Raw genomic sequence first — 14913 nt, forward strand, 5'->3', positions numbered from 1 at the left:
CAAGGCGAACATTTTTATTTTATGTGACTAAATGCACCAATTTCAATAGCACTGGTTGATTAATGATGAAGAAGAATTATCCTAATTGCAAGACAGGAAATCAGACAGCGTCAAATGAGCCCAGACCAGGAAAGGCTGGTATAATATTAGATAGCAAATCTGATTTATCAAGTCATGAGTCAGTTGTATTCAGGCATTTAAAGGACAGCTCTCACTCAAAACACTCTTTTTACAGTTTTAAACATTAGCTTCTCCTCAGAAATCAGTAACCTTTACACAGTTTGTGGGTTTTTGAGAACATTTGAACTGCTCAGTTTAGATCAAGTAAAGAAATGGATTGTCCAGGTGTAGGGCAGGGCTCTTAGAGCTGCTCTAGTTACTTCTGAAGCAGGAGTCCTCCAAATAGCAGCAGAGAAGGAGAATCCCAGATATTAGGGTAACTGATAGTGCCCCTCCTCCTCACGCACAAAGGAGATAGCTTTGTGTGGTGTGTGGCAAAGGAGTATGGAAAGACAGAGTCTTATTGCCAGGGCCCTACTATATTCAGGGTCCATTTTGGTCAATTTCACGGTCATAGGATTTTAAAAATCGTAAATTTCATGATTTCAGCTATTTAAATCTGAAATTTCACAGTGTTGTAATTGTAGGGGTCCTGACCCAAAAGGAGTTTGAGGTGGGGTTTGCAAGATTATTGTAGGGGGGTTGCGGTACTGCTACCCTTAGCTCTGCACTGCTGCTGGCGGCGGCACTGCCTTCAGAGCTGGGCAGTTGGAGATGGTATTGCCTCCTTTGTTGGGGAGGGTCAAAGTCAATTTCTGCCTCTGTGCCCTTGATACTGCCATGAGACTGCCTGCTTGTGATGCAGTCAGAGTAGGCTTTGAAACTGAGCTGGTTGGAAGGTTTTCAACCAAACATTTTTCCACCGGAAAACATTGATCCGTCACAAGTGAAAAATTTCACAGAAACTTGTTGACTTTGATGAACCTAATATAACACAGGCAGGTTTCAAAATCTGCCTGCCAGGCAGGTTTCACAAGGAAACCTAGCTAATTTCCTGCCATCTCACCTGCCTGGCTCCTTGGCAGCCCTCCTGAATGATTGTCCCAGAGTTGGGACCCCAGGGCTTCCAGGGTCCCAGCTCTTTGGCAGCCCCACCATGTGGACTGCTTCAGACTTGGGGGCCCCAGGGCTTCCAGACTGCTAGGCCAGCTGGCTTCACACAGCTTGGAGAGCCTGCTGGCACAGGAGTGTGGAAGCCCTGGGGTCTCCGACTCTGAGGCAGTCATCATAAAGAGGTTGGTATGGCGCCAAGGGTGCTGGAAGCTGCTGACTGAATTAACATGATTCTTGTCAGTTTCACTGCTGCCCACTATTGAATTGCACTGGTGAAAGTGACCAGTCTGGTCAGACAAAATATGATTCTTTTTCGTGGGAGCAAGGGTCAGGGTGAGGGAAGATGTCTCTGAAAGAATTTAAGGTTCTACATCCCAGTAAACCTACCTAATCATATCAAACTTAATTCAGCTGAGATCTAGCCAGAAATATGGGAATTTCAGATCACAACTGAATGAGGTAAAAACTCCACATGGAACCCTCTTCCTCAAGGTAAAAATTCTTAAAGGGGAACAGATACCTCTGTAGCAAAGAGTTCTATAATTTATGAGTTTAGAGCAGACCCACCCCACTGTGAGCTAGAAATTCTTTGAGGCCCTCTGAGAGGCAAATTACATTCTTTGAGGGAGGGATCTTTTTAATCTCATGCTACTTATTCCTTAAATGTGGATCATTGTCTTAATGCTTCAACACTGAAGACCATGTTTAATAAACAGAATCAAACAAACTAAACATTTTCTAATATCTGATATGGGACTGGTTAAAAAAAGCCTGCCACTTACCTGTCTGTAGTCTTCAGATACTAAAATAAATCCATTATTATCTATGAGGTAGCAGTTAATTGCCTACAAAATAATAAAGCCACAATTTCAAGTCTTGTTTTTAAAGTATGTCACTGATTTCATTAAGTAATGTATTTCAATCCCACGTGTCCTCTAAACAGATAAACATTTGGCCCTTATATAATTGTAAATGCTCAAATAAATTATAAGTGAACCAACTTCGCAACTGAGAGCAATGATTAAGGTATCTTAAGTGATTACTTCATGCACAAATGCCCCAAACCAAGGGGTTATCGAACAGAACCAAAAATATTTTTTAAAAAAATTCAACATTTTAATAATGCATTTTTAAAAATATTTCCCTGTAACAAAGAATGCAAAGGCATACAGGCCTGGTGCTACTCATGGCTTATGCTCTATTTAGAGAGCAACATCAGCACAATGTCATTACCCTAATGATGTATTAATGAAAACACAGTGTCAGCTTGGAGGACCAACAGGGGACCAGGTAATATTTTTTAATTTGTTCATAGAATGAGAGGGGGTAAAGCCTTCTGTAAAAGAGGCCCCATAGGTCTCCTAAAGGTTTTCAAACTGTGTTTTTAATTGGGACCTGGAATCAGGGGTAGGAATGTTAGCTTTAGGTAGGTCATACTTATAAATTACATAAAGCAAGGTAAACTCAAATCAGTGCTTCCCCCACATTATTTTAACCTCAAGTGAATGATTTGCTACAGGCTAAGTTTTAATTACTGCTCTGCAGAATTTAAATTCAAGGTTTAGCTCAAACCTTGGTATAACTTAGTTCCTCTTTATTATTACTTCAGATACCTGCCCCAACATTATATTTGTAACATATCTTTACTCTAGGCCTAACTCAGCAAAATATTGTTCCTTACACATTGTGAAATTTACATTAAAAAGTTCAGGATCGCTCCCAACACAGTACATTTCATGGATTAGCTCTTATTCCAAAGTCTTCTCTTCTTACCATAAATAGGCCGGATGCAGCCATGAATAAAAGGTACCCTGTGTTGCACAACAGCAACCCAAGACAATGTTCCTACAATTTGGAAATTAATACAGAGTCTGATCCTGGAGTCCTATCTTCAGTGGGAGTTTTGCCTGGGTAAGAACTACATGATCAGGCCCATAGTCTTCTTCACAACATGTATGCTGTGACCATTGATTCATATCTTGGCTTTTGGTTGAGAGTTGTTAAATTACTACAGAAGAAGCAGCCCTTGCCCTTGACAACCAGGAAGATAAAGTTCACTGAGTAATAATACATGCTCACTCACTATGTTTGGAGGTTCAGTTCAGATAAGCGAATGCTTAGACACATGTTTAAAGGTTATCTAAATCGCTTTAGCCTTCTGTATTGGACTGGAAATACGAAAAGATTTCTAATATTTACTCTTCTGGTCCAGGCTGGAAATATTGTGACAATGTTATGCAGTCTTTCAGGTTGAATTTTGATACTTCAGATTCTGGTTAAATACTGGCAGTGAACCCCCACCCCGAAAACTCAACTTTGCAGAAATGTCTGTTTCCAGTTTGTTTTTAACAAATGGGCAAAAGTTTGGTGAGCTTATCACTCCAACCAGTTTTGCTCATCCACAACACAGATACTGGGCGTTTCCTTTGACACTGGAGCTGGAGCTCATGTAGAGCCTCTTGCAGCTCTGTTTCAGAAGCCCCACCCTATTCACCCACAATTAGGATGGGAATCCAGCCTGGCAGACGCTGCAAGTCTAGCTGATGGCTCGTTTGGCAGGTAGGGAGTTGTTAAGTTGCTGCAACTTGTGGATGGTTGCAAGTGCGAGTAAAAGGATGAGACTCCTATTAACTTTACTGGAAGCTAAGTTAAGCCAACATGGAATACTTTCAAAAATTCCACCATAAAGCTACTCTTTGCTGGCGCAACCATCAAGGGAGGGTAGCAGCACAGAGGATGCACATTCAGCCCTGATGCATACAGGGGTGAATCAACAGGCCACCCACGCACCTCAACAGGTGGGGGAAGTTGATTAGGCTGGTGGTGAAGTGGGACAGCCCCAACAGCAAGAGAAGGAGACACTTGATGAAGGACATTGGGTAGCTCTTCCCCTGCTTGGAATCTTTGCTACCCATTGGCCAGTTAGGGTGCAGAGTTGCTGATTGGCCTGCATCTCCCAGCTCCAGGGATTTAACCTGGAACACAAGCCATGTTGAGCCTCTTGTGGCTCCATTGCAGCAGTGTTACTCACTGATGCAGCAGTAGAAGCAGTCAGAATGCAGAGGAAGACAGTGGGTATCCCAATCATACTCAATATTTGGACTTGCAGACAATCTACAAAGCATTGGACCCACACAAAAGCAGCCAGGACAGCAGATAGATCCCAGCCGGGTTTCAGGGCTGACACCATTTGCATCCAGTGTTTCAGCAAAAGAGGCCTGCAGAGGCATCAGGTCATTGACAAACAACGTGGTCCTGCCTCATGTTCTGGTTATTCACCTCAAGGAAAATGATCTCAGGGGCTGCATGGGAGTTGATTTCAGGGATAGAATCCAGAGGGTTGTTGGCTCGATTAGGCAATCATGGCTGGAGGTTGGGTTAATATGATCACTAGTGCTTGCAAGGCGGGTTGGTGAGGTGCTCCAAACCCACCCAAAGTGGACAAGGCTAGGTAGAAAGTGAATTGGGATGTCACCAGGATACCTGTGGAAACAAGGGGGTTGGTGGTACTGCATAAGGTCGCCTGTTACAATAGGCCTTAATTTTTCAGGGATGATGATGTACCTTTGTCACATGGAGGTACTTACATATGGCTATGGAATGTGAGGGAATGGGATGGGACAGGAGCTGTGATACCAGGCACTGTCACTGCGGGGAGGAGTGACCTAGCTAGTCGCTAATGCCTCTGTGGCTGGTTAAAAGGATAAAATGAACAGTTCTCAGAGGTAAAAGACCTGGGATTTTGTTGATGGGCCCTGGGCTCATGGGATAGGGTGAGGCCTTGTGCCCTTGTGGGCTGAGTCCCCACCCTTCTGCCTCCTCTTCCTCCACACAGGAGGTGGAGTGGTAAGACTCACAGCAAACTGATTCTTGGGGTAGGTTGAGGAGCGTCTATCCTGAGTTATGGGTTATATGATAGGAGCCCTGTAACCCCCCCCCCCACTGGAACCACTTAAATGCCTGGTATAGGGGAGTATTGCTGATGGGTAGGTAGCTCCCCTCCCTTGTGTTTAACTTAATAAAAGTTGTGGCCTTCTACTTAAAATCCATCCACACATGTCCTCATTTTGCTGCTATATACGGATCAAATGCCACCCACCCATCTCAATGGGGTGGCCGGATCAACTGTAGTTTTTAGCAGCCACACAAACAGTTGCACAGACAGTGGTTGTCCAAAGCTCAGAAATAAATAAAAACAGTCACACGGAACAAGACAAAGTCTGGCTTCATTCGCTATTCTTTCTCAGTCAAGCAACCTGCAGAAGGGAACAAAATGCCTGGATTCCAGAATGAGAAGCGATATCTTGTTTCTCTTAGCCATAGCCACTTGTTAGCATTGTTCAGGTTTTAGAAGGTGATGAGTGGCCTGATTCATAGGTGAGAAAGGACCACTGTGATCTAGTCTGACTTCCTGTATAACAGGCCATAGCATTTCCCCAAAATAATTCCTAGAACAAATCTATTAGAAAAATATCCAATCTGGATTTAAAAATGGTCACATGATGGAGAATCCACCATAACCCTTGGTAAATTTTTCCAAAGATTAATTACTCTCCCCATTAAAGATGTACGTCTTATTGCTAGTCTGAATTTGTCTAGCTTAAATTTCCAGCTAGTCGATTGTGTTATACCTTTCCCTGCTAGACTGAAGAGCCTATTATTAAATATTTGTTCCACACGTAATTTGTTCCTCATGTTCCACTAATAAAGTCATCCTTAATCTTCCCTTTGTTAAATAAATTGAGCTCTCTTAGTCTATCATTGTAAGCAATGTTCTCTAATCCTCTAATCATTCTCATGGCTCTTCTATGAACCCTCGCTGACTTATCAGCATCCTTCTTGTATTACGGGTACCAGGACTGGGCACCGGATTCCAGCCCGAGTTGCACCAGCGCCCACAATAGAGAGTTAAAATAACCTCTCTGCCGATACTCAAGGTTTCCCTGTGTATGCATCCCAGGATTGCATTAGTGGAGTACTCCCTAGGATTAGGTGTTCAGCTACTTATCCACCAAGACCCCCACATCTTTTCAGTGTCTTTGGTTCCCAGGATAGAGTCCCCCAGCTGGTAAGTATGGCCTACATTCTTTGTTCCTAGATGTATGTATTTACATTTAGTTATATTAAAACACATATTGTTTGCTTGCACCCAGTTTATCAAGAGAGTCAAATCACTCTGTATCAGTGTCTGTATCACTCTGTCCTCTTCATTATTTACCAATCCCTCAAATGTGTGTGTCAAGTGGGATTTATGTGCCTAAGCACCTTTGTGTGTCTGGACCTAACTGTCTTGTGCAAGGTCACACAGAAAGTCTGTGGAGGAACAGGGAATTAGACCCAGGTCTCCTGAGGCACAGGCTAATGCCCTAACCACTAGCCCATTCTTCCTGTGTGCTAACAACACTACTGGAGATAGGGAAATGGATCTATGTGGTGAGAGGGTTTATGTTGTTCATTTCTTGGGCTCATCCAAATATTCCATGGGGGATAATGCACCACATGCAGGAGTGCATTCACTCGTCTTTCACTTGCCATAAATAAAAATAGCCTTCTCCATATAGCAAGAAACCCAGGAAAGATTATTTAAATTAAAAAAAAGCATTCGCAAAGGACAGTTGGAGGGATTTACTCGTCCAGCGCATAAGCATGAAATTCTTAATTATGAGATTAGTTCAGGAGATAATATTATTCAGACACAGTAGGCTCATGTGAGCCCTGTAGGATTTGATTCACAACAATAACCAAGTGTGAACCATACACTTCAGGTTTGCTTGAAGGCTCAAGTTCAATGAACTGCAGACTTCAAGGGGAACATTCCATATGCAGACAGTCCTTGGGCTTGTAAAAAGGAGCAGGCATGACATCCAGAATAAACTTGGCAAGAACGTGGGCTGAGTTCTGAGAATGCAACTGACCTTGCACCTAAAACTAGATTACTCTGGAGTGGGTTCAAGGTCTGAGTATTTTGCATAGCTCCAGTGTACAATTATATTAACAATCATGGAACGTAATATGAATTAAAACACATCCCACCTCAACACACTTGTGAAAATAACCGATTAACAAATTCATAGTCCCCCCTCAAAGAAACTGAAATTTCTGTTTAACTGCATGAGTGGCATGTCATCACTATTCAGTGCCATTAAAGCAAGGTTCAAAACTCACCAACTTGTTCAGCTTATGCCCACTGTGCAACTGGATGACAGACAAGGTCTCCCCTATTAGTTGGGTTTTAGCTGCTGCTCACCAGTAAGTAAACCATTTACCAGATGTCTGCTTGCCGTTGAGAGCAGGACAGTAAGGGCCATTGAGAGAGATTGTGACTTTTGAAATTTGATAGGATGTAAGAAGGGAAAAGTTTGTTTGTTTGTTTTTTTACAAATCTGCTTCCCTTCTCCAGTATAGCAACTGATGGCATATTTTGTGATTTATTAAAAGGCTTGATTTGACAAAAAAAGTCACATATCATCACAGCTGTTTATATAAGAAAATATGTACCATTACTATTCAATCACTAGGACAGCCACAAGGCAGGGAATCACCTCCACCCATCTGGATATTCCACTGGCTGACGCCTTGAGCTAAATGGTAAGGAGATTTCATATAGCACTCTAACCCTACCCAGATTGCCTGAGGTTATACTCAGCTCAGCAACCTGGTTGGATATAACTGGGAACCCATTGATACAAGTATTTTAAAGGTTGTTGGAGGGGATCCAAGGTAAAGTTTGTCCATTAAGTCCACAGCAGGCAGGCACAAAACTAACTTTAGTGGAGCAAGACTGGGAACGTGAAATTAACAATTCTACAGAGCTTATGTTTTGTATTGGGAGCCTGATCACATTTTAGGGGAAGAGGCTGTGAGCTCACTGAGCCCTAATTAAAATGGACTGAAATGTAAATGACGGCATGGAAACGGAGGTATAAAAGAGGATGGAAATGGCTGCCTTAGCATGAAATCAAGGATTCTGGGGAGAGGGTGTATTTTTAAATTGGCAGTTGAAAAGAAGAACCTTTTTTCAAAGGTTAAAAAATTAAAAAAAGAGGATGCAAGCTTCAAAGGAAGGAGACATAGGCCTCTAAAGAGAGAGACAGAAAAGGCACATTAGAGACCATCCACATTGCCAGGGCACAGGATAATCACTGGCCTTTCCACAGTTGACTGCTAGAGTAATAGTGGAGACTGCTTGTATTAGCAGCTATTTAATGGATGGGGAACACAGATTAACTTCAGAGATTTGGCTGACTGCTAATACTTATTTTTCTTTAGTGCTGCCTCTTAAGCCTCTATCATCTAGTGAATTCACTATTTAATGGAGCTAGTTGGAACATTTTCAACAAAATGAAATTTCATCAAAATATGTTGTCTACTCAATGTTAAAAGGTTTTACAGAGACATAGTGGCTCCAACGAAGTTGTCAAGTGTAAAGGTGGAGGATGGGAGAGAGACTCCCTTATACTCTACAACCTGGTGGTTAGAGTGCTGCCCTGGAATGTTGGAGACCCAGGTTCATCCCTCCTCTGCCTGCTTCAGAGTGGGATAAAAAACTTTCTGAATCAGACACTTGATGCTGGGACTCCCACATCCCAGGTCAGTGCCCTACTCACCAAGACACACACCCTCCTGCATTGAAAAGCTCAGGTTTTAATCTGAAAATAGATTTTTCAACACAATTCCATTTTTGCAAAAACATTCCAAAGGTTTTGGTTTCAATCCAATGCAGAACAAAACTAAATGCAGAAACCATGACAGCTGCCATGAAATTGAATTGTCGTTTTCCAGTCAGCTCTACTATTTAGTTCTTGGAAATGCATTGTAGTTTGCTGTAATGAGTTACTAATTTGATATGTTGAAGAAGTTGCCATGCTCCATTCTTATAATGTTGGAATTTTAAATTCTGTTTCCAGAATGTTTTGTGTGTTTTCAATCCCCTGTGGAACTGTCACACATTTAAAAAGTGGTATCACTCTACCTGGGTCTCGGCTGTGTTTTTTCAATAAAACGTCTGTTCAAAATGCTCTGAATGTCAAACTATGTTGGGAATGCGGGGTAGAATCCCAGAAATTGGCTTGCCAGAATTATTGTCAGACATCGTAAACTGTTTGTAAGTTAATTTAAAGAAAAGTCTAGTACAAAATGAAAATATTTTTTTTCCACAAGCCTGAATTGAATGTCCATCTTAATACTTGCACATGTTTCCAAACACTGTTAAAACACACCTGATGACCCTTTTTGGATAACTTACACTCTTATTGGGAGGGGAATGAGGTTTGAATTGACTGTTCCCAGTGAAGCCCCAACTTAATTTTATACCACAGGAAATACTGCGGAATACTTACTTTAACTATTATTGTTAATTATTTATACAGTGCTGTAATGAACTGACGACCTCCCCAGCTCACAGATGACCCACTGCCACATGCAGAGTCTCTTTCCAGAAGTTTTTTTTTTTTTTTCAAACTTTGGCAAAAGGTAACAAAAACTCAGCCCACCCTGGGCTACAGCTCCCAAGGATTTTCCCCCCATTTCCTGCAGGAAGGACGGAGAGATATCTTCCATGTTCTGTTCACTGAGCACCACTACTCAAGGGCTTCTCTTTGGAGGCCATTCTTTCCCTAGCAGGTTTCCACTGCCTCCCTGTCCCAGGGAACTTCCTGCTGCTTCTTCCCACACTTTAGCACTCCCTCTCCCTGGTTTTCTCTCTCTAGTCCCAGATATCCTATTTTAAACCTAATTGGGGTCAGCAGACCCGTCACAGGTTCACTTGCCCTGCTCCCTCCTAAAGGGGCCAGCCACCCTGTGACAAGCACAATGACTGAGATTGGTGATATACAAAACATAACATAATCCAAGAAATTTTATGTCTAACAGACAAACAGTTCTAACAGGGCAACAGTTCCAATGTAGCTTTGTGCTTAATGAATCTTTCCAATTATAATTTCCAGTTTTAATATGTAAAAATATTATCAAGTGGGTAATCTTCACATAATAAGGAATAGTTATTTATTATGTAAAAATGTTCCTTTAATGAAAGGTACATTAACTTCTTATTCTATGGTATGTATCAGGGACGTGTCTGTATTTTAAGATGAACAGTACATGGGTATAATAGTATTCCTGAACAGCTTTTTACCATTTCCAAACTGACTTCAGAAAGTGCACTGCCTTACCTCAGATGAAGTTGCCATACTAAAAACTAAATGGAGATATAAAATGAGAAAAAGTCTATAAAATACTTACTTCATCATCACAGCTTATAGAACATCTTCCATCAAGAGATGGACACTGCAGGGGACACCAATAGGATATATATTTTACACCAATTTTTTTTAAAAAAATTTATTCTGGTGGTTGTCTGAACTGATATTTTAAAAACGATAAGTAAAAATTTAATCAAGAACAGTAGTTAATCTAGAAAAGACCACAAAAGTAGGACTATATTACATTAATTCCGCATTCCTGTTGTGACAGCATCTGCATCAAGGGGGTTAATTCATGCTGTGCCAATTTCATTTGCTTATTCCAATCTTTGCTGCCTATCTATAATGATACAGGGCCTTACAAGGCCTTAAAATGATAGGCAAGGCTCCACTGGGACTTCAGTAGGGGTATTGTGTGAGCCAATATTTCACAGAATACTTTAGAGATGATTATTCTCAGAAATAGTACAATCTCAATGTATTCTCAAATCGGCCATGTAAACTCTTGATCCTTTTAAAACTGGAAGAGATTATTTTGTTAAATAAATACACATTTTATTATTTATTAAAAACAAACTAGCCAAAAATGATTCACTGAATACAGTTAGTCGCTAGATCATTACGTCAGGTCGCTTAAAGCTAGATAGCAGATATACCATAAACCCTGAAAAAGGGACATAACTGTGCCACGCAAGAGAGACCAGGAGCCAAATTGTGACTCAGTCACACAATCTGGTCCTTGTTTTCCCCTTTCCTCCAGGAGGAACTTTATCTATGCCAGCCCTTTACCTGACACAGTTTACTTCTCCCCCTGCACCAACTGTGCTAGCTGGTCCATTTTAGGGACAGTGGACTCAAAGCTCCATCCATTTCTTGCCTACCTGCAGTGGAATGGGAGTAGCAGCCCCATGGAGGCTGCTCCCCAGGTTGAACTGTAACCCATGGTTACATGCCCTACCCCTGCCTTAATTCCCTGCATAGGCATGATGGGACAGCACAGTCTTGTCCCTAGTAATAGCAATGCACTGGAAGAAACGAGGGAAAAAAAAGGTCATTTGAAACCATATACAAAAATTTTGAGTGAAATCAGGTTTGTATTAAGTATATTTATTCTTACTGTTATCAAAATGCACTGATCAACCCAAAAGATACTTGAATATTGACAAGGTCATTCATATTTTTCATGTCATTGTTGCATTTTTTAATGCAATGTACCCTTAGGATAACTGTTCATGGATCTGTAGGTTATACTTGGGAGACTGGATTTGGGGAGCCTCTCCATTCATGACAATGAGTGTTGGATCAGTCCCATGTGTTTAGCCTCATGATCACACTTTTGTGTTATAATGAATTGAAAAGTAAATTAGAATAGCTTACAAACATTCATAGGAAATCTAGAACTGACTTGGCTAAACATATATAGAACATCATCACCGGTACAGGAAAAGAGTTGCTATGGTCTCATTTGCATAAGTAGCATCTAATTGGAACATACCTGTCTACTGGCAGTCCAAAACTTCCGCTGGAAAAATTCAAGTTTCATCTGGATACCTACAGCTGGTAGAAATTATAAATAAAACCAAGGTATTAAAATATTTTACATGGTTATTTCAAAAGATTCATGGGGGGATATACTGGTGAAACCTACTTGGAAAAAAAATATCCCAGTGGTTAAATTTAAGAGATCGTCATGGTCACACATTAAACCAGATTTATCTTTTGCTTAAGAAATCAAGATACTGAGGACACAATATAGTAGGAACTCATAAATCAGGAGTTATTAAAATTGTATGTCCTTTACAGTTAAAATAAAGGAACTGCAAAGTGAGCACCAAAGCTATGGCAATTCTTTTTTTCTAGACTGGTCCAATATCTCAATAATCCAACTCTGATGCATGCTGGAAAAAACATAACTATTACTACTGACAGGCCAGGACAATAAGTAAAATTTAGCTGCTGTGGAATTCTGCACTACAGCGGAACCCCACTGTGGGCTGAAGTCTTAAGTTGTCCAAAATGAGTGAAAGATGGCAGAAAGGCCATCTATAGATATTTGACCTTCAGATATTTGTGTCAATTTTGTGAAAGTAAGCCCAAGGTGAAGTAAAAGGAATGAGGTAAAATGAATGAGTGTGTCTAATTTAAAATATTGTTGGTTAAAGAGTTTTAAGACTCCTGATGAGGTTACCAATGGTAACACATTATGAACAATTTTAAAAATGGTTTACTAAAACATTATAATTAAAAGCTTATATGCTTTTGGAAACATATTATTAATATCTTCATTTTTTAAAAGTTACGATTTTGAAGAAAATGGCAGGAATTACAAGACAAAGATTTAGGGATGCCTTATGTTGCATGGCTACTTCAATTGCTCCTGTTGGCCATTGCAGGGAGGCAGATCTGCCCTGATATCTGGCCCCTTCTGCTCCATCCTAGAGCACTCCTTTCTACTAGTGGGGTCTTCCCTATGGCTCCTTTATGCTAATCTGGCCGAAGCACAAGGACCAACACAAGAACAAACCAGCACCTCACTGGGCATGGTCTATCCTCAAATCCAATATAAAATTTCCCTGTACAGATCTTCCTGCAGGTCCTCCATAGGAGCTGCAGTTCTTGGAGCTTTGGTGACCAGACAAGGATTCCAGCAACTTCATTGTCATTCATTATCGAAAAAACTCCCACCAAAATCCAAATTGTTTTGGAAACTCTAAGGAGACTTCATTCATTCAATCTTTCTCTAAGACCTATGTTATGGACTGCTTTTAATCATATTTCCATTCTTCCATAATATCTTATTCAGACTGGCAGTTGGTATTTGTTTTCACAAATACGCTGAAGATGAAATCATGAGCACATTTCATACTATATTACCAAATATAAAAATGTATGTGATATGGAACTCAAAATATACTGCTACAATGGGATGTAAAATTAATAACAGAGGAACATTTTCATATTGTATTGGTGTAGAAAAAGTTTTGTCCCTGCTGTGCATCACATGCAATACTCCATGGTGCTCTCAGGGAGATCAGCACCCCTACAATGTTCCATTAGGCATAAAAATACATCTTTAGGTGCCTAAATACCTCTGAAAATCTGGCCCTGAGTCCTTTATATTTAGTAATAAATTTAATAGCCTATTTAACAGTTATTAAAGAGCACCTTTCATCAAAGGATCTCAAAGCACTTCACAAAAGTAGTTAAGAATATCATCATTTTACTGATGGGAAAAATGAGACAAGTAAGATGAATGAAAGAATTCACACAGTCAGTGGCAGAATTCAGAATAGAACATAGGTCTTCTGACTCCAAGATGCTTGCTCTAACCATTAGATGACAATGCTGCCTTTCCTAAAAGAATGCAGATATAAATATAAAGTAGCTTGGGGCTCAAATATTTCATTATGAAGTTCTGAAAGGCTAAAGGTCTGTGGATAACCCAGAAAAAATGTATTGTCTCAAAAATCTTTTTCAAGTATATTTGATTGGTCTTAGGGCATAAAATAATCTGACCAAAACAATATCCTGTTCTTGTCTCAGTGCTCTTGAAAAGCACAGGGAATATATATTTCCTCACATGAAGCCTGCAAAAATGCTTTAGTATTACCTCAGGGGTTGAAACTAAAATTATTACTCCATTCACAAGCATTGTTAATTCTTCTGAACATGAGTTCAGTCAAATAATTATAATCTGAAATGTAGGAAACATTCGTAATTGCTATTTATTATACTTTACATACAGATGACTGTTCAAAGCACTGCATGTCAGGAAAAATGAATTCTAAGGAGTTATTCACTCAAAAAAGCATATAAAACACTATGTAGACTTCCTAATGACATTGCACAAACCAGCATATAAACAATAAAAAAGGATAGGATTAAAATGTCATATTAGGATATACTCTCTTCAAAGAAAACTCCTGGTGCTGCTTTCACCATAAAGTGTTAATGGGAGCTGTGTTTTCTCTTCTTGTCTTTCACCATAGAAATATATCATGTAGCACTTTGTTATTTAAAAACAAGTATAAGAAGGATTACAAAGCTTTCCTTGGGGGAATACTTCACAAGGGAAGTATGTAATCTGTTAGGCGTGATATTTAAAACTTTGCCACTTTTGACATCCTATAACCTCGAACAGCGCAGACTAAAATATGTTACATTTCTGTTTTACTTTCTTAAATAATATTGTACCTTAGAGATTAATGTTGCAGCCCTACTAATAGCCAAATAGCTAAATGATCTGAACAGTGTTTAAAAAAGGATAGAAGAACACTGGCAGAGTTGGTAAAGCCCAACCCTGAAGACTTCACACAAGTGAAACTCCCACTGAAAATCGTGGGAGTTTTACATGAGTGAGAGCAGGCCCAGCATTTCTGTCTGCTTTTTCCCCCTCCTGGTCTGTCCAAGTATACACTGAAATTCACAGAGCTGACACCAATAAAAACAAAACTGCAGCTGCCTGCCTTCTCTCATCTTCATAAAGAGAGCATGTTTCGCAGAAATTAGTCCCAGGATTTCAATTGTCTTTATATTCCAACATTACTTTGTGAAGTTCATTAAAATGTGCACATGAAATGTTTTACAGATGAGCTATGTC

General features: G+C 40.2%; 1 protein-coding gene across 8 annotated transcripts in view; it reads right to left on the minus strand.

Annotated features, from left to right (window-relative positions):
* CACNA2D3 (calcium voltage-gated channel auxiliary subunit alpha2delta 3) overlaps positions 1 to 14913 on the minus strand; it is a 735544-nt gene that overhangs the window by 62974 nt on the left and 657657 nt on the right. For all 8 annotated transcript variants that reach the window (XR_012159822.1, XM_073351526.1, XM_073351529.1 and 5 more), the window contains 3 exons: positions 11809 to 11870; positions 10354 to 10398; positions 1896 to 1958 (listed from right to left, as the gene is read on the minus strand). Coding sequence is in view for 7 of the 8 variants with exons in the window: in XM_073351526.1 (XP_073207627.1) it covers positions 1896 to 1958; positions 10354 to 10398; positions 11809 to 11870 (170 nt within the window). In the remaining variant the exon portion in view is untranslated. The remainder of the gene's footprint in view (positions 1 to 1895; positions 1959 to 10353; positions 10399 to 11808; positions 11871 to 14913) is intronic.

Source organism: Lepidochelys kempii, chromosome 7, assembly GCF_965140265.1.
Source record: "Lepidochelys kempii isolate rLepKem1 chromosome 7, rLepKem1.hap2, whole genome shotgun sequence".
NCBI classification, from domain to species: Eukaryota; Metazoa; Chordata; order Testudines; family Cheloniidae; genus Lepidochelys; species Lepidochelys kempii.